The 23981-nt window shown below is 40.8% G+C and overlaps 2 protein-coding genes across 10 annotated transcripts in view; both read right to left on the bottom strand.

The window, feature by feature from the left end:
* LOC135165656 (uncharacterized) overlaps positions 1 to 20622 on the bottom strand; it is a 36319-nt gene extending 15697 nt beyond the window's left edge. The window contains exons 1-2 of one of the 7 annotated variants that reach the window (XM_064127153.1): positions 20045 to 20622; positions 19587 to 19702 (exon numbers count right to left, since the gene is read on the bottom strand). In XM_064127153.1, the coding sequence (XP_063983223.1) occupies positions 19587 to 19691 (105 nt within the window). In that variant the 5' untranslated portion in view covers positions 19692 to 19702; positions 20045 to 20622. Of the gene's footprint in view, positions 1 to 4670; positions 6318 to 6340; positions 6759 to 19586; positions 19703 to 20044 lie in introns of those variants that run through there. The other 6 variants (XM_064127147.1, XM_064127148.1, XM_064127146.1 and 3 more) reach the window with 6 other exon arrangements.
* Positions 20623 to 21035: 413 nt separating this feature from the next.
* Positions 21036 to 23738, bottom strand: LOC135165673 (mitochondrial fission regulator 2-like). Of its 3 annotated transcripts, none has more exons than XM_064127190.1 (6): positions 23600 to 23728; positions 23076 to 23309; positions 22809 to 22991; positions 22560 to 22708; positions 22276 to 22492; positions 21036 to 22079 (listed from the first exon to the last, which is right to left on the bottom strand). In XM_064127190.1, the coding sequence occupies exons 3-6, from the start codon at positions 22988 to 22990 to the stop codon at positions 21932 to 21934; spliced, it is 696 nt and encodes a 231-aa protein (XP_063983260.1). In that variant the 5' UTR covers position 22991; positions 23076 to 23309; positions 23600 to 23728; the 3' UTR covers positions 21036 to 21931. The 3 variants fall into 3 exon arrangements, with proteins under 3 accessions (XP_063983260.1, XP_063983261.1, XP_063983262.1); XM_064127191.1 differs by having other exon boundaries at positions 23076 to 23348; positions 23600 to 23719; XM_064127192.1 differs by lacking the exon at positions 23076 to 23309 and having other exon boundaries at positions 23600 to 23738.
* Positions 23739 to 23981: the final 243 nt, after the last annotated feature.

Raw genomic sequence — 23981 nt, 5'->3', positions numbered from 1 at the left:
ATTCTATGCCTTTCTGGACGTATACATAAACGACACTTTCATTAAAACGAAATGTAATATTCACCCATTTTGGATGTACGTGTCGCCGAATATCTGCATTACAAATTTTTTATTCTGTGTGGGATAATTTTTTATACAATAACTCACAACGAAAGCTCTTATTCATGAAAAAATATGCATTAACAGGCCTTTGATGCAGGCGCCACTTCCGGTGTTGCCTCAATGCACATCATAAAATTTTCATCGGCCGGGAAAATGCGGTAGAAAAATACGAAGGTAAAAAAAGGGAGAACTGGGTGAATAAAAAAAGGCGTGTTTTCAGTAGAAGGGAAATGCGTATACAAGTGGGCAATATACGCGCAATAAAATACGGGGAAGGGATGAATGAAAGAGGTTGAGGGATTAAGGATTAAAGGGCTGAAAAAAGTCCGGCAAAGAGGCGCTAATTGTCACTGGTCTGGAGTAATTAGACGCGTTATCGTGGTTTCATGTGGAGGAGAAAAAAATCGCCTCCTGCGAGCGTTTAATTTCGTCCTGTTGCACCCTGGAGCCGACAATTAACCGATCGCTTACGGGAAATTTTCATTTCACTTCTTGTTTGCTACAGGCATTCGCGGGATATTTACTCCAATTACTATATATTTCATATGTAATATAATTCATCTTAAATATTTTTATCAAATTGAACCATTGCTAATGACTCATTACTATATATAGGCGGAGGGTATGTGTGCGATGCTTGCCAGTAAATGAAATTAATTGAAACGAACTTGCCACCTTGACTATTACAATTTTCCCCGAAATTAATGAAGCCATTCAACTTCATACTTTTAATGCCAAGATGAGAGAAAATAAAACTAGGGAAAATCGGGACAGCCAAGTATAAGCAAGCAGTCAGCAGTCGAGGCACGTTTGACGGATCGAACTAGCGATTGACCTGGTTCAGCTCGACGATCCCGACATGGTCCTCAAGGTTCTTTCAGTCCCATATACGGAATACTAGCGACATGAGCATGGGCTCTGTACTTTATCATGGCGGCCATATGGGAGTTTAAACTCACAACACATAGGGAATATGTTCGGTGAAATCGAGAATGTGTTGGTCTAGTGGAAAATGGATGGAGAGTTTATTTCTATATCACTGACTTCCACGGAGAGACTGAGCTCTCCTCGTTTCTTTATGGTAATTAGACCTGACCTATCTTCCTCTGAATTCATTCGCGCACATAAAACTCTTCACTGGTTTGCAGGAAAATGCGGAATAACTTTTTTTCGCTTCTGTAATCACGGGAATCTTTTTTTTTTTTTAATCCAAGGTAACGAGGAAGAATAATTTTAATGACAATGAGACCTTTGGAAAAACAGGATATTTTTTTCAAAGTGAGTTATTATTGTCTCATGTGATTATTTTACTTTTATTGCCGACATTGCAGTGAATTATAAGATCGATAAATTATAAGAACGCTTTGGATAGATTATCAAATATTACTGAATTCAAATTAATGGAGGCTGAGTGAAAGTGAAAAAAGTCTGTGGATTTTCAAGTTTCTTCAGACTTAAGTGGGTGATTTTCCTCAATTTTGTGCTTCCTCATTAATTTCCCCCGAATAATTAATCAGAGAATAATCCATGAAACGCCATTCAAAAATAAATGCAACTCAATATTGCAAAAACTTGTTGATTCCTCTGTTAATATAGACTTTCTGGAGCTAACATTCCACTTATCATTAATAAATGCATCCATAACATTGCGATAAAACACCCCCTGATAGTGCATAATCTGATGATAAAGATGTAGAACATCGCCGTAATGGAAATATAATAATTGATAGTAAAGAGAGCATGATGTTTAAAGCCACCATTTGTAGTTCACAGAGCAATGTGATGATCTCGCACGCGCACTTGCGTCGGACACGCGATGCACGCTCGACGAGTGATCGAGAGAGGGGCAAAAATGGGCGAACGAGTGCAAAAGGAAGGGGATACCCGATTGACCCGAATCGTGTGATCTCTGACGTCAGAGTGGTCAGAATTGTTAGGGAAGAGTGACTACCGGAGGTGCATTCCATCATAACGTATCAATATTCAACTTCAACCCCCTCCGACGAACCACCAGTCGGTACCGTCTTTCATCACCAGGAGGAATAAACAAATGATCTTGAAAGTGATGGGTAGCATCAGTAAAATATTCAAAAAAGATTGAAATCTCTGGCAGTTTGAATTAATTAATAATCAAAAAATCACTTCATAAATTCAATTCATATTCGAATTTGAATGAATGAATAGCAAAAAAATGATTCCAATTTTGTTTTGATATTAACTATTCATTTTCGGATGAAAAACAAATCTTTACGGAAGAAATTATTTTCAAAGAGACACTTAATCTTGAAATCCGAAGGACAAATCGATTTTCAAGATGATAATTTGAATAAACACCCAATTAAACTTCGAACAGAGTAGTTTAATGTCAACAATAAATTGACTTTTTTTTTTAGTTCTACATACGACCCTACGTCACCCTAATCGATGCATTGCGTCACAGGTGGGAGGGGGGCTCCGGGGGGAAGTTGTGAATACCTGATTATGTATCTGTGGATATTAAGTACGAACGAGTACACCTGAATGGGTGACTCTCTACATTTCTTTTCACAGTCATTATTTTCATCGAGCGAAAGGCGAACTGTGGCCCTGCGTACATAATGCACAGTGGTTAACCGAGGTATCTCGAGCTTGAGGCACAGCTGGGTGCGTGTCTTGGGCTCGGTATCGAGTTAGTTTGCATAATGTAATGGTCGGATGGGTGAGAGATACCTTTGAGGATTGTATTGAGGTGAGTCCTGGGGATGACAGTGGATTACAGACTGCTGGCTATATCCAATTAGAGGGATAAATCTGATATTTAGCAACAATTGCTAAAACTGCTGTTGACTCTTGACCAGATTTTCGAGAATATTTTGAATGTAGGGAGCATACAACAACATTTATGATAACCTTTTTTATGCAACGAATTAGCAGCACAACAAATGACATTGGAAAAATTCCGCTATTCCCATTACACTCGGCGATCTGGCTCAACACGCGAATCATAGATGACTCAACTCATATCATTTTACTATTTGCACACCACGAAATCCGACAATTCTTTCTCACAAATTTCGCGAACAGTTCGGTAATTTTATCGACCATTTCTCCCCCTGCAATTTCTGACAAATGAACAAATTTTCCAACCCATTCCATCCCCCACGTGATAAACTTGTGCCTGAACATCCAATCTCGCTCACACCCCAAGCCATAAATATTCCAAGAATAAAAAAAAAATTCCAACTTTGTTGAGTTCCTCACGACCTGCAGGTGCCGAGCACCGGCACGCGAACCCCTGTGAAATCGCAAGTTCTATTCTCGCCCAAGCTCTTGTTCTCAAATATTCCCGCGATTTAGCCCCCGGGAGGTGTGCGTACATTACGACATATCACGAGTGAATATGTATTAACGTCCAATGTGCCTGACCTATCCGTTACTTCTACCACAGGGCCTAGTGCATGTCGTCACGCGTCGATTGTAATTTTAAATCAATCCCCTCCCCTCTCCAACGTCACTGAATTCCTGGTGTGTTCTGACGTACCAATTAGTTCATTAGAGATGTTTATTAATAGAAAACCAGTTGGATTCATTGACATGAAAAACTACTCGGGAGAGTTGATCAACAGTTCCGTGATTTTTATCGTCAACAACTCCGTCAACAACGGAAATTCTCTTGTCCACGTGACACTCCATTATTAGCGATAAAACCCGTGCTAAAGAACGGGTAATTATCAATCGATGAACGTGGGACGATCAAGTGGGCCGATGAATCTCTTGAATTGTCGCTTGGTTAACTCAATTTAATCGTTTCGCAAATTGGTATTTTCTTTCTCGTGGCCCATTCTCTCCCTCCGAGATTCGTGAAAATAGAAATAAAAATAGAAATAGGCTCGAGCGCATTAATTGTGAAAATAAAAAGGATTTTACGAGGGGGGGAGGAGGAGAAGGAGGGGAAATAAAACCGACGATTTGCTTCTTGCAAATTAGAACAGAGTGGAAAAAAAATTTCATGAACGAGATAGAGCGTAATAAATTTATTTACTGCCCAGTTGGTGCTGTATGCACAGCAGGACAACTCCCTTTATTCGTCTATGAGAAGGAATGCGCCTGGTTTATTATGTGGGTGAGCGTGAGCGTATGATTGATGATAATGTAGATGTACGGTGAAGAGTTCAGTATGTTTCGATTAATTCACGTGTAATCGACGCCCTCCCTGTGGCGATTTCTCGGTCGTTAGATGATCAGGATACGCGGTAGTGTATCGGTCACGTGAATTTTCCAATCTCCGAAACTGAGATCGAAAATTACCTCCTATATATAGGGGTGAGTGGGAAACCCTGGCGTTCAAACTGCGCGGGGAGAAATATTCAATAAAAATTACAGACTGGACCATAAACTTGATCCAATCTCGACCCCTGGACCTGATTCAGTCTAGAGGCCGAAACATGATCCAGAGTGTTAGATAAGAGACCTTGATCTACCATCAGATTTGATCAAGGGCTGATCTGAAGGTGATCTAAATCCCCTCGTAAAATTAACTGATATCCATAAGAAAATCAATAAATAAAAAACTCTTTAATGAAACTTACTTTTGCCACAAATGAAATAACAATAACTGAAGTCGCCCCATTTTTCTCATGCTCATGGAATCTCACCTCAGGAATGACATCTTGTACACATCTGTGCGTGAACGATCCCGTTCTCTCCGGGGTTGCGCTAGTGATTGTCACTCCCACCTCGCATGTCTTCTGATCAATCATAATTTGCTGTTCAGTGGTTAATTCTTGATAACAAGATTCACCAGATCCCCGCCTGCTACCGGCAATGCACATGGCGCGTCTGAAGAGGCCAGCGAGTACGGCGCAAAGGCCGCACTGCATCCCTGCACTACCGCGACTCGAGAGTGAACCGCCGTTGGTGCGTCGACGGGTCCGAGTCCCCCGTGACTCGTGCGTTAAAGACGCCAGTTTGGCGTTCCTCTGACGCGTCTCCTCGGGCTTTCGTCTCTTTCGTCGACGCCGCTCGCGCTTTCCGTTTTTTCCCCCTTCAACCATTCGAGATGATCGTAAATTATGGAAAATAGCACTTTTCCTTTTTCTTTTTTCTCTCTCTCTTTCTCTTTTATTTCACTCTCACTCGGTTCATTTCACAATGTGTGTCTTTTTCTTCACAAAATTTTTTGTTCCTATCATCTCTATAAGCCTCACTTATCCAATCTGCTCGTTTCCCGGGGGCATTTTCTTCGCTTGTCCCGTCCACTGCGAGTCACCTGGTGAGTTGCACGTCAATTTACACCCGAGAATCAGCGGAAATTTGGGGGGAAAAAGCCTCCAGGTGGTTTTTCACCTCGAAAATACAGTAATTGGTAGAATAATAGAATTTTAATAGCTGTCGGGGAGGCAGGCGAAATGTGAGATAGTCAACAGTCCGACGGAACCCGGAAATCTCTCGTATGCCGTTGGTAAATAGTATGCGTGTGTGCCGTGCATGCAATTTTTATTTCATTTTCACCGGTGTTTGTGGGTATTTATGTGCATGCGGAGACGAGTGATAAGATAGGAATAAGTGACAGCCGGTGTTAACAGGCTTCCCATTTTTAAAAAATGATATTATTGCTAAATTTGGTTTCCGTTGGGTGGGGGTCAATGGTCTCCGGGTATCATAGAGACGCTCATGAGCAACGACGGGAGATGGACGTCAATTAAGAACGTGCATATCATCATAAGAAAAAGTCTACGGACTCAAGGTCTCACGGCGGGTCAGTACGCTTGACATATTCAACAAAAAATGCTGAAATAAAAATATCTCTATTTCAAAACAATTTTTTTCCACTATTTTCGAACGAAAGATATTGGCAATAAAAATTTGATGGCACGGTTTTTAAACACGTGGAGCAGTATGGGTTCTAGTAACATATTTTTTTCCCCCGGTGTTACTGACAATATAATTTTTTGTACTAAACTACGAATATTTTTCGCAAAATAATGATGCAAAGTCACTCAGCGCCTCTCAGAATTTACTGATAGAAGAAAAAGGATCTGCTTGAAATTTTCAATTGAGATATATTTCTTCGGTCTTGAAAATGACTTTCGACAAATGAAAGTTGCATCTTTGAATTATGAGTTCTGATGCCCGAGTAGAATCCATTATCCTGAAGTAGAAAAGGAACCACGAGGGTCAGACACCCCACGCGGCGTCTCCGCACACATAAAACCCCAGTACAATTTCCGATCCGGAAAAATCCTCCGAAAATTCTCACCGAAACTCCTGGCACCCCAGTAAGGAGTCTCCTGCACTCGACGCTCGTGGTCTCACCACGAGGCATCATCGCGTCACTAAAAATCGTCATCCACAATATCAAAACACATCATTGTCCTCATTGAAACGTGGGATAATTCAGGGGAGGGAGGGAGGAAGTGAGGATGAGGAGAGGAGAATGAGGGGCAACCGGGCCCGCCGAAGGCCCGGTGCCACGCAACTTTATTTTATTAATCAACGAAATTTAAAAAATCCCCGTCTCGATCAGTCGAGGCGCCCCTGGTCCGTATCAATTGACCAATTTAACCGATGAAAGTCCTAATAAACAGAAATTATCAGTCAGATATCGAGTGTTTCCAAGGGAGAGGACACACAAACGATGCGCGCCGGCCGGTCGCTTTCCACGCACTGAATACAACGCAAGGGTGGCGACACGGTCGTCGTACCTCCTCTCCTCCTCCCCCCCTCACCCTTCCTCCCGCCGACCCCACCACCCACCACCCCGTTCCGACAATCTTTTCTGTGCTGTTATATTCTGTTCTGTATTTCTCTCCGGCGAGACCGGGCCGACGACCAATCGTAGGATCTCGTGTTTTCGGTTCTGTTCGGAGGCACTCGGAGGCTTCTCGCGACGAGTGTATATGCCTGTGTGCATGTGGTGGAGGCTCGACGAGACGATGCGAATGTACAAAGTGAGGGATCAATAACAATCCCCCACCATTTTCCGATGAAAACGGCTGGATTGGAAAGGGGAGGGGGGTTATCGGCGGGGGACGCTGTGTTGTCGACCGAGGGTCGGTAAAAAGGACAGATTAATTTTGGGGTCTTTGGACCGAGAAATTAAGCGAAAGTTCTATTGTAGTGTGCGAGAAGGGGGGAGGGATATTAAAATATATAGTTCCCTTTGAAATTTAAAAAAATCAAAAAAATTGTTCAGTTAATCGTTTGACGAGAAACAACAAAATGAAATAGATCGTTATTCATTAATGCTACTTCACAGTTTCTCGATATTTATGTGGACATTATGTAACGCATAGAATATATATATATATTAACTAAAATATCCATTTATTACCTTGAAGGTATTTTCTGGAATTTTCAACTCGTTTGTTTCACCTTTCTAGCAGATAATTAATTACTACATGACAGCCTCCAGTTCGAATTTGGAGGTACAAAATAATTTTGATATGGAAAGTTGGTCTACTTATGTTATTTAGTTTATATTGAATTTTTAATATTTTTTTCTTATATTTTATTGCGGAGGAGGGGATTGAGAATGCGATGACTCGAGGCTATTTCGTGAGATGTTTTGGAGACTCTTTGAGAGTTGTTATGAGGTCGGAGGGGCTCTCGGCCGGGGGCCATTGACCCTCTCTCACTGCAAGCATTCGGTTGAGGAAGAAATGTGGGTATGAGCTTTTTCGGTCTTTGTTACTCCTGTTGTTCTTGGGCTTTCTACGTAAGAGAAGCACTCACTAGTGAGCATGACGCACGGCTACTTGGATGGCGCTCGACAGGTGAATTCCGGTGGAGGTTGAGAGGGCTGTCCATGAGTGTGCTAGACAGAGGGGGTTTAAATACGGAGATGATGAAGTATTTTTGAGGTCGGCATTCATGGGGCATTGGAAGCATTCTCTATTCTTCGGGTGGAATGCATTCTAAATTTGTACTCATTTCTGCAGAAAGGGTATCGATTGACAATTGATTTTCTCGTGTAGTTAGACACTTACGTGTTAAAACAGTGCACATTTTTTTTTATTGAAATTTATGAAAATTTCTTTGAAATTCCGAGACTTGGGAAATTTTGTCTGACCTCAAACGTCCATATCTCCTGATCGGCTGAACTCAGGTCGACGAGTTAGGTCTCATTTTAAAAGGGACAAAAATACCTCAAAATTGCAAGAAAAATAGGGATTATTTTATTTTTGTATGGGCGGTTTATTTCCAGATTTTCAACAAACATATGTTTAAAAACATTATTTATTTTCTTCACACCGTTTGACCATTAAAAAAATCGCATGGATTGTTTAAAGTATTGTATACTTTCTCGGCTTATTGTCGGAAAACAAGTCTGCATTTAATTTCCCGTACTTAAGGCGAAATCTCCTAAAACGTAGTCCCGAGTCCCGGGAGCCGTTGCTCGATGAGGCGCATAGGGATGGCCAGAGGACTGGAGATGAGGTTAGAGGTGGATAGCGGGTTGGATAGTTGAAACGAGGTGGCAAAGGGGATGGAAGAACCCATAGGAGCGGGAAGGTAGAAAATTCTGTCTGGGGACTCTGTTGCGCGCGCATCAAACATATCAGAGGCTGCCCCGAGCCCCGGGTATACCCAATGCCAAGGCTTATTTAATATAACTGTATTCATTGATTTATCTCGAGAATCTCGCTAATCCCAGGAATTTTTCAATCAATAATATCTTTTTTACTATTTTCAACGATATAATATTGCAATTTGAAAAATATGGTGCCGCTCCGCGAGGTGGGGGAGAGCAGCCCAGTGCCTGACTAAGCCGTGACTTTACTACTATTTCACAGGATTTATCGGGCCTCTGACTACTTGATGCGTAACCACGCGGCGAGATTATTCACCCGGAATAATTGGCAGATGCATGCGTCATTGGGAATGCTGATTATATAATTCAAAAAAAGTAAAACGCCGGCGAGATGAAAGTTCCAAGTTCTAAGGAGATATAGACACAAATACAGAGACGAAATGGACTAATTTTATTTTTATTTTATATGATTTTTTCTCAATTGTTTACGGCGCGACTTGTAATCCTCGCTATCATCCTCTTCTCAAAATGAATAACATAATTATTCCTGTGTTGACGGTGACAGTCTAATTTTAATCGGTTTAGATAGCAATTTGTTTGAAAAATTCTCATTAAAGTGAGGAGATCAGTTGAAACGAAGAAAGCGGATAAAATTACCCCTGGAATATCAAATTAATCCCCTGATACATGCCAGTATCAGTGGATTGAAACCCAATGAGTAAAACTAAAGAGACACGGATCCCACACATGTACCCGTACTGTTGACCAATTGTACATATACAACCCCTCGTACAACGTTTACAGATTATCCCCCATAGTGAATAGTATATGTATACACAAACAACTCAACGGGTGGACGTCGAGCTATGAGTAATCCCCTTTGTGTTGGAAAAGGCATTCCCTCTGGCACTGGCTAGCATGCAAGCGAGAACCTCGGGTGAGTTACGTTATCTCAAAGACCGCATGCAAAGATACCGACGATTTTTCTCATGCACTTGGAGCTCGATATTTCAAATTTCTTCTTTGTGAAGCTATTCTTCAAAATATTTTCCATCTGACTGTATCATTTTTGCGAGTAAAAATGTCTTGCTTTCAAATAAAAAAAATATGAGATCTAATTTTTTAAATTGCATGATAAAAAAAAATTTTCCAATTCTTTGGAGGACGTTTTTTGATGATTTTTTTGAAAGGAGATAATGGGGAACTCCATTATCTCATTTTATCAGCGGAAAGAAATGAAAATATCGTGAGTCCGTCTAAACCCGACTCGTCAGGTCGAGGCGCTGTCGTGAAGGAAAAAATATTAGATGAGAGAGAGAGAGGGGAGGACAGAAGGGGAGGATTTACGTGAAAACTGTTTTATATCCACTTGAATTTGCAGTGAAGGTCATCGAGATAGGTCGAGCTCCGCGTCACGCAGGGTAAAAGAAGGGATTATAACGAAATGCAAGGTTTTTTAAATAAAATATATCACCGATATTTCCGCCTCTCTTTCTCTCTCCCCCTTTTCCTCCGCAGTTCCACCAACAAAATGAAAAGCCCGATTTTATGACGCACAGAGCAGGGATGCGGTTTGCGTGCGCCTCAGGGTGTCCACGGCTAATGTTGGAAAAGTGGTCGAGAGCTATCGATACAGGGATAAAAAAAACCAAGTGGGCATCCCTGCTGCTCCTTAGGACACTTTCATCTCAGCACGCATTTCCCCCCTTTCATATACTTAACCCTCGAGTGAACAGCCGCACAGGGAAACGCCGTTAAAAGGCCAAATGGTGTCACCTCAGTGCAAGTGACGAGTAATGCCAGGTAATTGACGAATTAATTGAACTATCCTATAATGAGTTTAATGAAGAAGGAAGACAGTGATTGAATAGGAAATTTAATTTTTTTTACATTGTTATGCACGAAAGATTTATCGGGTGAAAAGATGAACTCAAAAATAATTATCAACTGGTCGCACATTAAAGTTGATACGAACTTCACATCCAATCGCATCTCTCGATTAATCCCCGGATGATGTGTCATGGCGACAGGTAATAACATTAAGTAATATTTACTAACTGGTCTCGGAACGTTGTCATTCCAGCGTGAGAGAGCCTCCGGGGTGGATAGTTAGGTGGAGGTCCCAGTGGGCTACCCGAAGAGAGAAAGTCACTTATGTGTGAGTTTTCCTAGAGGGTGCAGTGTGAGTAGAGAAGCTGAAACTGGCCTCTTCACCATCACCTAAATTACCTCCTGGGCATTCTTCACCATTTCCCACACTTCTTCCGTCACTCCACGTTTATAATATTTGATTTTTCTATTTCTCCTGTTAAACCACAAAATGAAATCATTGTTTTTCTCAGTGCAGTCGCCTATTCTGAGAATTGATTCTTTCTTCAAATTATAATCATCCCATTGCATGTGATCAATACACCGTCGTCTCTCCCTCTCCTGCATGATATATGTCTCGTGTGGTTTCCCATTGTGGATTATCATGCCTCGACCGCTGGAACGCCGTTAAATCGAATCGCCGAATGTCGAAATTGGGGCGCCCTCCTCCTTCAGTAGATCTCCCTCAGAAAAGTGTCTCAGAGCTTTCCTACGCCGCACTTCACGTAACCCCATTTCCGTCAGCAATTGCGACTCGCATATATTCACTCTCTTTTCCCCTATAACCGCGTCTCTTTTTCCCTCGTATTCTCCACTCGATGAGAATTCGGCTGTCAATTCCATCTCGTCCACACAAAAATGAATGATATCCCCACAACTTTTATTATTCGATCGCAACATATAGATATGCCATTGTTTGGCCACTCTGGTTCAGTTCTCTCGATTCATCCCCTACCTTATTCACAAGCCCTGCCAATCAGGACTTGTGAATAAATAGTTCAAATCGTTTGCAACTATGAATTAATTTTTCGAAGAGACAATTGATCGACAGAAAAAAAAAAGTTCTTTTTCCATTGTAACAACGCTAATAAAGAGGTGCCAACCGATCTATTATTCCAATAACTTCATCAACCTTCGTTTCGCCTGTCTTATCGCCAGTTTGGAATCTCACACAGCGTCACTGAGATACGTCAGAGTTGAATTCGCGAAGGAATTGCTGTGACGTCAGGGATTTTTATCACATCCAACCAACTTTCTACGTGAGTTCGCTACTCCTCCCTGTTTATGTTCAACTGTTATTTTTTTTCCCGCTCTTTGCAACAGTTCAACGATCACGCTTGAATTTTTTTTTTTCCTCGAAACTTCCAACGTAACGAGGAAAAATTGAAATGCCAAGGCTCAAGTCCGGGATGTACGACTTTGCAATTTTACTAATTGCCACTCTAACCATTCAATGTTTTAAGAGCAATAGCAAATGAACACGTGGATTTTTTTTCCATTTCAACTTCTATTTGCTCCGAGGAATATCAAATTAACCATAAAAAATGAATTAGTCGTCATAAAAAAACGATAAAGATTTTTTTTAATGTAGTTTTGAAATGGAAATAGTATAATGTCCTCACCCGGAGGCAAAGATTATCACACACTCCCATTTATCAGACAATACGTGTATTATGTTGTGGCATAACAATATGGAGCATTTCATGTGAATTAAACCCGATTAAAATCAAATCATATGTTTCATTTGTTAGTCGGTGTATTTTTGACCTTGAACAAATTAATTTCCTCATCGTCAATAAACCGTCCCAACGGGAATTCCCTTCGGCAAGACGAGTGAATGATATTCTGTCAAAAACTGAAATTTCCTCACCGACTGAGTGTTCCCTTCCGCCTCCCCTGGAAACACCCGGAGATGGATTTGCTGCCTTTGATGTAGTTGGACACTCAAGTTGAGAAATAGACGCTTTGCTTTGATATATCATCTCCGTCGAATGCCCGAGGACAAGCTCCAATACCGGTCCACCTGACCCAAGCCATTACCTGAGTTTGAATGGAGTATGAAGCCATATTAATGTCTTCCAATTTTCCCCCACGTCAAACACTGACTGAGGGATTGCGCCTGCCAAATGCACTGAAAATTCGTTAATCACGGAGTTTAAAATCGAATAATGGTCGGCGAATATTCGGGAACAGGCCACCATATAACGGATAATTAATTCTCTGCAGAATGCTGGGGGACAATGGATATCTTGGAATCGCAATATCACTCGTTTGGTTCGACGAACAGAGAAAAAGAATTTCATTGATTTGCATGGAATCAGTTCAATTCTGGTTGATGGATATTATTCGATTCCCACAATTACACTGGGTATTTCAACGCAGGATTTAATTATGCCACTGTCCCGGATTATCATCGTTCGCCATCGGGGGAATACAAATCAACTTCCAAATGTCCACACGTGTACACACTATCCCAATGTCATTGCAGATGTATTTATCACCTTGGAATTACAAATACTTGTATTGTTCATTACGTTCATGATTTCGATGGAAATGACGTAATAAAAATTAGCATTCTGAGTGTTAGGTGAACGTGACGGGGTATAGGGGTCAACATTTTCGGCTTAAATTCCCGGTAGACCGTAAGAAATTTTTTTAACCACAGTAATATTACCGCAATTTGGAGGAATCGAAATTTGAAAGAATTCCAAAAGAAAAACAATTTTTGTCATTTTTAATTGCCAATTAATGTAAGCTTCTAAAAGTTCAAAACGGATCGATGTTTTTCCGAATTTAAACTGAAATTCCATCCACAAAAATGCCAACTTTTCATTTCTCCATTCTATTTTTTTTCAAATTCATCTTTGGCTTGTGGAAAAGGTGCGGAGTGTGCTCTCTTCGATCAGCGAATCAATACCCATCGTCTCGAGTGCCCTGACATCCCCCAATCCCTTCGTCTGTCCCCCTAACCGCTTTTTTTCCGCATTGGTAACAAAAAAGCATTTCAACCCACGAGTTGTACAATTTCTCACGAAGCTTTACCCGGAATTTTCCGCCATCTCGTCGTACTGATCGAGCCATATTCCGCATTTTATGATTTCATCGACTGGTGGGGACTGGGCGGGGGTGGTTTTGTCAAAATGCAAATTGATATTTCAGGGAGAAGCTCGGTGACACGCCGAGTACAGAGTGGGAGGGTATTTTTTTTTTTGTTGGTCTCATTCTCGCAGGCGGCGTTTGCCAACCCCATTTCTGCTCTCCAGTTACACTCGCATACGAAATGAATCTCCCCTTCTTGTTGTGATGAAAAATTCACGAGACAGTTCTCTACGGTAGTTCATCATGTTCCTGGAGTTTTATTTAAAAACTGATGGTGGAAAAGTGACAAATTTCGGCGGGAAATTGATGTTTTGACGAACAACAAGGAAATTCGGGGAGCTGTTTACTTGCAATTTTTTTCCGTCTTTGAGAGGCCTCGGGAATAAGAAAAGAGGGTGGAAAAATCTGACGGATGACTTGAAAAATTTGTTCACGTTCTGAGAACCGAATAAAACAACTTGAAGGTCATTTGAAGACGATAAATAATTTTATGAATATTTTGAAAATAGGAGATGGAAGGTGGCTGTGGCACTGCCATCGTGCTTCCTCGACGGGGCATTTTTAAAGATTCCTAAAATTATTCATACCCTTCACATCACCCTGAACTGACTGAACTGACTTCAAGTTTCGGAGGAAAAATTACCGCGGCCATTCCCACCACCCCCTCTCAGTATTTTTTTATGCTCCCAGAGCTGTCAAAGTCCCTGACTATTTTAATATTTGTACAATCGTCCGAATGATAGTTAAATAACTAGTCTTATCTTACGAAATCTTTCCGAAAATCAAAACGACATTATTCAAACTCCCTCTCGCCTATTACAATTCCTCTTTTATCTCTCAAGAACCGTAAAAGAGATTTTAAATTGGATGCACTACTGCTCCACATCTTGGCAGAAAAGAGGAAAATAAAACCGGATGTAAACGAGCTGAATGTGATTTGAAGGAACACTAGGAGTGCCATCATCTCGCTCGTTTCGCCTCGTATTTTTAAATATTTTTAAAATTATTCCTTCCCATCAGATTACCCTCGGTTGGCTTTATTCAATTTTTCTTAAATGAACAAATCTTCCAAGCAATCTCTCAAACTTATCCATTACCTTTTGGCTGACAATTTATGTTGCAGACTTTTTTCCGCATTTCCGTATTTTTTTTACTTCCAAGGCCTCTTAAAGTTCATGGATATTTCATTTGTCAAGTCCTCCGAGTCATCATAAAATAAATAGCGTTATCTCACGAAATCTTTTCGAAAATCAAACCGACATTATTCGTACCTCCCTCTGACCTATTAGAATTCCTCTTTTATTTCTCGAAAACCGTAAAAGAGATTCTAAATTGGATGAACCACTGCTCCACATCTCCACAGAAGGGTGGATAATAAAGCAGATGTGAGATGAATAAAAGGACTAAAAAACACTGGTAAAAGTTATCTTTGGCTTGAAATAGCACGATTGTACGCTGTGTGTACGATGAGTGAGACCGTGTGCTGGCAGAAGGGTGCCAGAAGCCCAGGGTAAGAGGCGTTATTGATCGTGAACGAGGAAGCCGACGATGAGAATCCACGTCTACCTCACCTCTTTTTCACAAGAAGAAAAAAAAAAATTTTTTTCTTGTACGTCACTGACAAAAATCCATTTCCGGTTGTCATCGTGCATCATCTTACCAAAGTTTCGACCTTTCAGCGCAAGAAATGAGAAAAAAGTTGGCACATTGATTAAGTGCAGTTGGAAATTTTTTTTTTTTCAACTTCCTGATGATATTTCATTGCACTTATTTCCGAAAAATATCTATAATTCACATGCCCTTGGATAGACATTCTATTTTTCTTCGTAAAACCGTCAGCTGCACACCTCCACTGTCTCCAACTTCAAGCCTCGCCTCATCGCATTTCTCTAACGACCCGGAACGAAATTCTGGCGTTAAAACAATTCTCCATTCTCACAGCGCGAAAACAAGTTCCTTGAGTCGAGATAATTGCGAGATGTTTTTGTCATATTGATTTGAGACATTCAAACTGTCTGAGTGAAAAATGTCTCACCATGTGTCGACTAAATCATGATTAATTAAAAGCAATTGATATTTTACTTGAGATGGGAATTTTTTTTTTCAATCAATAAGAAATTCCCCTCGTCTTTACGACCTCGATGTCATTTTTCGTCCCCTCCCCCCTGGCCCCTAACATTGCTAGATTATGATCTGAAAATAAAATTCACCGCAAAAATACACATCTCAAATCTCCTTCAAAATTTCGCAAGCATCTGACGCTCCTCCGGATCGTCGCAAAAATAATGAGAGGGACAAGTGCGAAAGTTCCACCGGAAAAAATCACCCATCACCCAACACCCTCTCCATCAAAATAACTAAAGTGTAAAGTGTAAATAAATCACCTGAAAATTTCGCTACCAGATTGCGTGGAAAATAGCGATCGAGTTTCCTCGGTTGAACATCGCTTTCACGTCAGATTAAAAAAAAAAAATCCAGCATGAAAAAAAATCCAAATCCCTTACCGGGCAGCTCGACTGAGGAACCTGATAGGTCAGCGTCATCCTCTTTTTTCCGATGATGAAATCCGGCGATTCAAAAGTCACCGATGCACCAACACAGGGGATTTTTCCCCCGGCTATTCAGTACGAATCCCTCTTTTCCACAGGCATGCACACATCAGCGGTGGAAAAAAAAATTCACTATCGTTTGACGTCTCGATTAATCACTGTCTCTCCCAATCCTCAACGGAGGCCAAATAATCAGATCACGGGAGCTGATCGAATTTTCCTCTCCTTCAAAATTTCCACGACAGACAAAATTTCACTTTTGACGAGCCCTCGAGGACACCGAGTGCGTTTAATTATACCTGATTTGACGCGCAATTGAACGGGATACCGAATAGATTTGATCTGGGACGCATGTGTGTTCACACAACTCTGCTAATGAACCGTTACTAATGATTCACGCTCATAAGCAATGGCCGGCCAGGTACCTGTGGCTCGCTTTATCAATTTCTCTGGCCTTATCGATGACGCTCTATTCATTTTCCCTGATAAAAGACACCAGGAGGGTCTGCTGTTGACACGGAAGGGGGTTCGTTTTCCCTTAATTCGGGTGCGGATACACTTGTGGCGAAGAACGATAGACAGGAAATAATCTTGAGGAGAGGATATTGAGCGATTTTTTCGCGGTTGAGGACTTGACGAGGATTGAGTGATACGGCGACCTCGGAATGTTGGGGATTTCACGTGATTACGATGTGGACATCTTCCTCGCATATCTCCGCCATCTACTGAAATGTAATTGAAGATTACTGTATTCAATAATTCCATCAATTCTACGATCCTCCCAGTTTCTCAACACATATGCCGGCCCACCGCAGCGAAAAATAACCCATTAAATTTCCTCACAATTCAATAATAAAGAATAGACACAGACTTGAAGAACGTGTGTACGATGGCAACGTGTTATTCTCGCCAAGAAGCTTATCTGATCACCGTCGGGTTAACCGATAACCTTTCCTCTCATATTCCAGTCTCCGTTCCAGGACCCCAGAGATAAGAACATGGTCCTCCACGGGCATCTCACCTCCAACCTTGGTAAAATGTCTAGGTACACCCCCGTACTATCGCTCCACTCCTTTTTTTCGCTTCCTCTTTCCCCCGTTCCACAGCTCAAATCCTATTTTCCTGATCCTCGTTTATCAGGTAGACAAGACCTCTCGGGAAAGGTAAAACCCCACCCCCGACTCCTTCCGCTCCATCTGATTTTTTTTTTTGCGGAATATTGGGAAACCTTTTGGTTTTTTTTTGTGACGCAATCAGTTCGATTCACCGAAAATATGAGCAGCAAGAGATAATTCAGGGACTCTAGCTTCTTTCTAGGGTATCTATTATGACATTCTTGGCAAAATTTATGCAAGTGCGGAATTAGTTATCATAAAATTCCAGCCTTTCCCGCCCGCCCAGCAATATTTGAACTGTCCGCGCAGCGCGAGGAGGGTGAACTGGCCCACGGCGGGGGTTGAACTGTATTAAACGCACGGGGAGGGTCATCTCAATCTTTTCGCAACGGGTAGATCACAGTGGCCATTGGCTTCATACAACTGATTCTCAATTAAGTAATGTTATATATTTAAATTATCTTCAGCGTTAAACCATTAATTTTGAACTGACCATTTTATAACTTGTCCAATAATAGCCTCTAAAAATTTCCTATGCCCACAAAACAAAAATAAAAGAAAATTCCGGAGGGAAAATCATATTCCATCATCGAAGGACAAATATTCCTTTCCCCGTGAATTTCCGGCGATCGTTTCCATCAAGATAAAAAGAATAAATGTCATTCGCATGTTTTATCTACACAAAAAATTTCAATATCACGATTCGCTGGAGAATAAAATGGGGTAATCCTCGGATATACAACGTCCGCATATGTGACGGCAATATGGATAGTGCAGTTATTGGAGTTTCACAATCTCAAAAAAGGGAATCAATCATCGCAGAATAAACGTAATAGAACATCGCCAATCAGTCCTCGCGTTATCTTATTTATTATCTAAAATAGAAAAGAGAAAAAAATACTGCGAATGGAAGTAGCCAGATTGGGTGGATTTAACGGTCCCATTTTGACTATGATTATTAACTTCTATACTTTATTTGTGGAAGCTATACATTTGTTGACGTCTGACTCACCGGCAGGTGGTTAAACATGCGCCGGGGGTTGCGTGCCCGGAACACATCCAGCCGGTTTCGTATCATCCTCTTCAACTCCACGGAAACTCTTCGCACAATCTATCCGGAAATTATAGCCCCTCGGGAACACAAACGTGTGGGAAAAATTGTCGAATTTGGTGAGTGGAATTATTACGGGGGTAGAATGAGAGATAGTGATGATACTGTCACGTTGCAATGCTATGATTTGATTGGCGGAAAGAGAGTGGCCGAGGGTTGCGCCAACTGTCGGTCAATGATTCGCACTCGAGGGTTCAAAGATCGATCGGGGGTTGTTGGCCAGAGGGAGCCTCTTATTGAACCAAAATATGATGAATCGTGTGAGGCCTATTATTTGGGATCAGTTCCCCATTAATAGGGGGTTCATTATTGGGACGAGGGGTAAGACAGGATGACAGATAAATTAACGTCAAAATGGAGAATTATATTTTTCAAGTTCAGATCTGAATTTGTGGTAAATAGTGACTTGCAGTATGGCTTAAATTCAGGTTGAGATTGAAATTTAGGTCGGGGAATTTATGGAAAAACAGGTTTGGAATCAGATTGTACTGTTAATTATTATCGTGGGTGAAATTCAGGTCGCGGGGTGAATCTAACTGGTGGATTAAAATCAGATGGCTACTGTAGTTAAGTCAAGCCATTAAATTGAAGTGTAGATCCTCAGGGGCCTTTAGGATAACTCGAATTCTGCTAATGCCTTAAAATCTATGGTTATTTAATTTTCGTCTTCTATGAATCCTCCCGCGTAATTTATCACTACCAAAATAGATTTTCATAAAAAATTTCCCCTCCATTGGAATTAAATTCCGAAAGCTATCGCGTGACGCTAATGGTAGATTCAGCAGTACGGAGAGGGTGAGAGGGACCCAGGGGCTTGTCGCAAGTGTCTCGACAGAGCCCAGGGGTGCGTCCGTTGCAGTATCGATCCGAGAAGGCAACTTCACGCACCTGCAGCAAATCCCTCACATTTATTCAGCAACCCTAACGACTAAAGAGCCGAATAAAATCGAAGGCTCCACAAAACTTTTCCTCATCCCCCGCGGGGAAAAAAAATTTCCCTATCCCATTATCAATATTCCAAATCTCCATAATCATAAAATCCGCGAGGCAAGAGGAGCCGATGATTGAGCGTTGAAATTGCCAATTATCGGGGGTAATTGAATGTTCACGGTGCATTAAAATACAAGTTTCATCGAATCGAAAACTTCATCACAATTAATCCCTGAATTCAATTCATATTAATGGGTGCTGATGCCGCAGCACTGAGTCGAACATTTGTTGAAACTCACCTCGATTATGCTCTGGAGGACATTCCGGGGGATTATCACGCCGCCTCGGCGAGATAATACGCCTGGGGGAACTTCGATGTCCAGTGGAAGTTGAGGCAGACCCATAATTTCTCCGACTGCAATGGAAAATAATTAATTACTCACACATGAGAAAGTCGTTTTGACAATTTTTATTGATTATAAAAAATCGGAATGATTATCATGGGAATACCATTGCATATTTTACCCATTGACTTAAAAAAAGGGAAAAATAAATAACTCTCATTTGCAATTCTTTTCGATTCATATTGCTTTGAAAACAAAATTCAGAAAATTCCGATTCTCAGGTGAATAGGCCGGATATCTTATCACATCCCACAATAATAGCGAAAATTATTTATTTTTGACTGCAACTTAAAATTCATCACCCATTATAATTAATCCATTGATTAATTCAATGAATTAAGCCATCCACTTACCGACGCGTCACCGATAATTTCCCTGGATAATGATCTACACTCAATACACTCATTAACAGATCGATCACCAATTAATTACCCACTCCCTGAGAAAAAAACCCACCCAATACCCCCTACGACACTTCCAAATCGACAGTCATGTCATCCGTATTTTTATTTCAACAATTAAACTGGGAGGATTATCTTTGTAAACACAACACCATAACCTCACTGTAAACTGAAAGGCCACATATGTGAAACAGAAAGGGATCGCAGGGTCGAAGCCGGAGTCTCCCGAGCACATACGATTCCCCTTCGTCAATTCCCATGGATGCGAAATAAAGATGAAAAGTAAAAGGCATGTATTTTCACTGATTTCTAATTTCTCCTCGTGTCCATCAATATTTATTCCATCGATTTCTCTCATTACCGCGTCCCAAATGCGTCACGCACGATTATTCACTCGAGATAAATTCCAATTTCCAATGATTTCCATAAAAATAATCGATTCAGACACTTCAATGACCCTTTAGGGCTGATTGCAACTGTGATATGTTGTCAATCATCGGAGGAATTCCCGCGATATTTTCGAGTGAATTTTTGTCCGGGAATTTTTCCAAGTCAGTAGAGACATCTCATCGTGAATTATTGAAACGGGGCGGGACACGTGACCACTCGACATTGGTAATTAGGCTACCAAAGCGATAAATGGAAGGATACAATGGCGAGAGATCATTATCGTGAAGACAATGACATCCTTCCGTATTACCAAGCAACACTTATTGGTAGCCTTTTGTCATTATCATTACATTCATAGTATCGGTCGGAAATTAATGTAACAAATCGCAAATTTGGAATCTGTCCTTCCGAGTTGTTATTGCTTATTCATAACACAAAGAGGCCGTCAAGATCCTAGCTATTAGTTATTGAATCGTCGCCATTATACCCAAAACAAAATTTTCAAAAGGCAGAAGACAATGAAGGGTAAGAGACAGTGAATTACCATAGAGACTTCTTTTTGTATTACGTAACAATAACGTTTTATTATCGTATTTGTTGGTAAAAGCCTCATCGTATAAAACACCTCTGTACATGTTATATTTATCAATTATTTCCTAATTAACTAATTGAAGGACGTGATCAGTCTGCACTGAGCATCGCAGAGATTTCCAATTGTTTTAAGATGAAAGAAAAAAATTATTCAAATTAAATTGCTCAATTAAAATATGTATGAATCATACGAATGTGTTAATTGAATATCACGTGAATTTTTCGTATGCAAGTGTTAGAGTTCACATCTCTCTTTCATTGCTTGAGACTCCTCACAACATCGGAAGTTATTCTTCCAATTACAAAAAAAAATGAAGTCGATGTTGAGATCCTAACTATTATTAACCGCCTAAGTTCGAGGGAAGGGTTCATAAGCTCTGAGGGATTGCATATTTTACCCCGCAAATTAATCATGATCGAAGAAAATGGGGGCTGAGCTTCACAATTTAACTTGTCGATTATCTACAATGATCGTAATGGCGAGACAATGTACAATACTAGGACTAGCTCAGGGGGAGGAGCTGTTGATTCTATGGTCGAATTTCCTATGAACATTCTAATCTAGTTCAACATCAAAGTGGTGAAGCGCGGCAAATCCTCTGAGCCTATCTCCTTAACCCCACTTTTTCCCCAAATGTATTTCTTACTCAAAAATCCCATTCAATGAGTTTTATTTTATAATTTCTCGTGTTACGTTTCACCACTTTGGCATTGACTCGCTATGTATCTGCATCTGTGAAATATGTGATAAACTAGAGACCTCTCAGGTCCCAGGAATGCTCGAGGTATCTCCCTGATAAAAATAAATCCTCAAGTACTTTCTGATACCAAATTGTCGTATTAAATTCTCCTCTAATTTCAGAAGGAGTCATCAATAGTCAAGGTGGACGAGTTTCTGCTGTCTGGTGTCTGTCTCATGGCAACATATCTCCTACGAAGGATCTCCTGAAGATCATTGCACGGGCTATTTTCCCTTTTTGGGCGTAGGGGACGACCTCCAGGGGATCTAAAACGGTAAGTGACGTTTCAGTGATAATTTTTTTTATCTTCTCAATATTGAAGGTCTCGATCGGTTTGGGGAAGGACATCGATTCCTTAAATGAATTGTTTTTTCTGAGAGCAATTGAATGGTGACCTATTATCAAATTAGCTGTTCTAGTTTCATGCACTCAGGGAACATTGAATGTAATTCAATATTTTACCTTTCGATAGGTTTTAATTTAACTTTGTCGAGATCTTTAAGCATGTCTCCCATTGATTTTTGCACTACCAGGGGCTTCTTCCTGTCCTCCAATTTGTGATCCTGAAGACTCGATCGTCTCGCAATGTGTGGGGTTGTAGGTGGGGGAAGGGGTGGTGGCTGAGGTGGTGGTTGATGGGTTGTCGTGTTTCCGTTTGATAATGAAGCCATCGACGAATCTGAAATTGAATTAAAATTAATTTGCTTTATTGGTCACGGTTTTTTTGTTGGAGGGATTTTACGTACGGTGGGTCTTGCTGTAGTTGGAGGTTTTCACAATCTGTGAAACTTGCGTTCTCAATTCTTGGAGCTCCTGCTCTAGGGCCAAGAGACGCACCTCCGAGCCGAAACTAATTGGCTCTAAAAGGTCTGGTTTACTGCCGGACAGCCTGCCTCTGTTGAAATGAGAAAGTTTAGGCGTTAGTACTGATACGAAGTCAGAGCTCATTTTGGAGAAACGAGATGTCCCTAAAATCACAATAAAAAAATACTCACTCCCCAAAATCATTGGGGCTCCCAGCCTCCCCATTACTCTCTTCATTGATCATCGAACTGGACATAGAGTGGAGAGCAGTCACGCTCACATATATTTTCGGAGGTGGTTTAAGTGGAAGGAAAGAACCGATCCTCCTCACGATGCTCCGTCTCCTCCCGTACAATTTCGGTGCCTCGTCCATTCTGGAATCCCCCATAACAAATATCTCATAACAATGTCATCCCTCAATTATTTTTTTAATTACGAGGAATGGTTTCATCACCTACCTCAATAATCAATGGTTTGACCCAGAAATGTATTCGTTACATTCGTTACGTGACCCAAATAACCTAAACTAAAAATACAATTGACGCACTCGCAATGGCCAATTGTTGAAAAATAATTCCTCTTTTATTCCGTTCGCGGGTCGTTACGACATCGAAATAAATCCCTTTTCCTCTACTTTGGGAGTATTGCCAACAGCTGACGACAGGTTGTTGTGCTGTTCCAGAGGATGAGCCCTCGAACATTTGAGAAATTTTATCGTTTCGACATTTTATCTATAATTTGTCTTCATTAAAAATTAGGAATAATTCACATGTAACGCAGAACTAATTAACTTTGGGTGAAATAAACCCGAAATTTCAATGAATTCCAATGAATCATGAATAGATCACAATGCAACACTCAATGGGACAGAACGGTCTCCTCGTGCCACATAAAACCCCAGAGATTGAGGTTAATAATGAATTTATCTTGGAAACGTCAACAAGTGACTCTGGAAAATTAATAGCGAAATGATTTTACTTACTTGCGGTTTGAGTTGGAGATGTTTTTAATATTTTTTATCCTTGTGGTGCTCCAGCCACGCCGTCGATCGGTGGTGAGGCTGTAGACTAGTGCAACGAAGTGAGAGAAAAAAAAATACAATTGGCGTCACAGACACGTTGGTCCGGGTAGTAGCGGCATCTGGGGCTGGTCGTATGCAACGTTGGTAAATCAAATAGTTGAAAGAGAACGGGTAGAAATACTTTTTTGCATAAATATTCCGGTTTAGTTCATCATTGTGTAATCGAGGTAATATATTCATTGAATAGATAATTTCGTAATTAACTTTTGGCTGCACAGGCTGATATTTTGACGTCGAAAAATGACTAGCAAAATTTTCAAGATGAAAATGTATAAAAAGGAAG

The sequence above is a fragment of the Diachasmimorpha longicaudata genome, chromosome 8 (assembly GCF_034640455.1).
Source record: "Diachasmimorpha longicaudata isolate KC_UGA_2023 chromosome 8, iyDiaLong2, whole genome shotgun sequence".
Taxonomy (NCBI): Eukaryota; Metazoa; Arthropoda; class Insecta; order Hymenoptera; family Braconidae; genus Diachasmimorpha; species Diachasmimorpha longicaudata.
The sequence above is the reverse complement of the archived record's forward strand: the minus strand, read 5'-3'. Positions and strand labels throughout refer to the sequence as shown.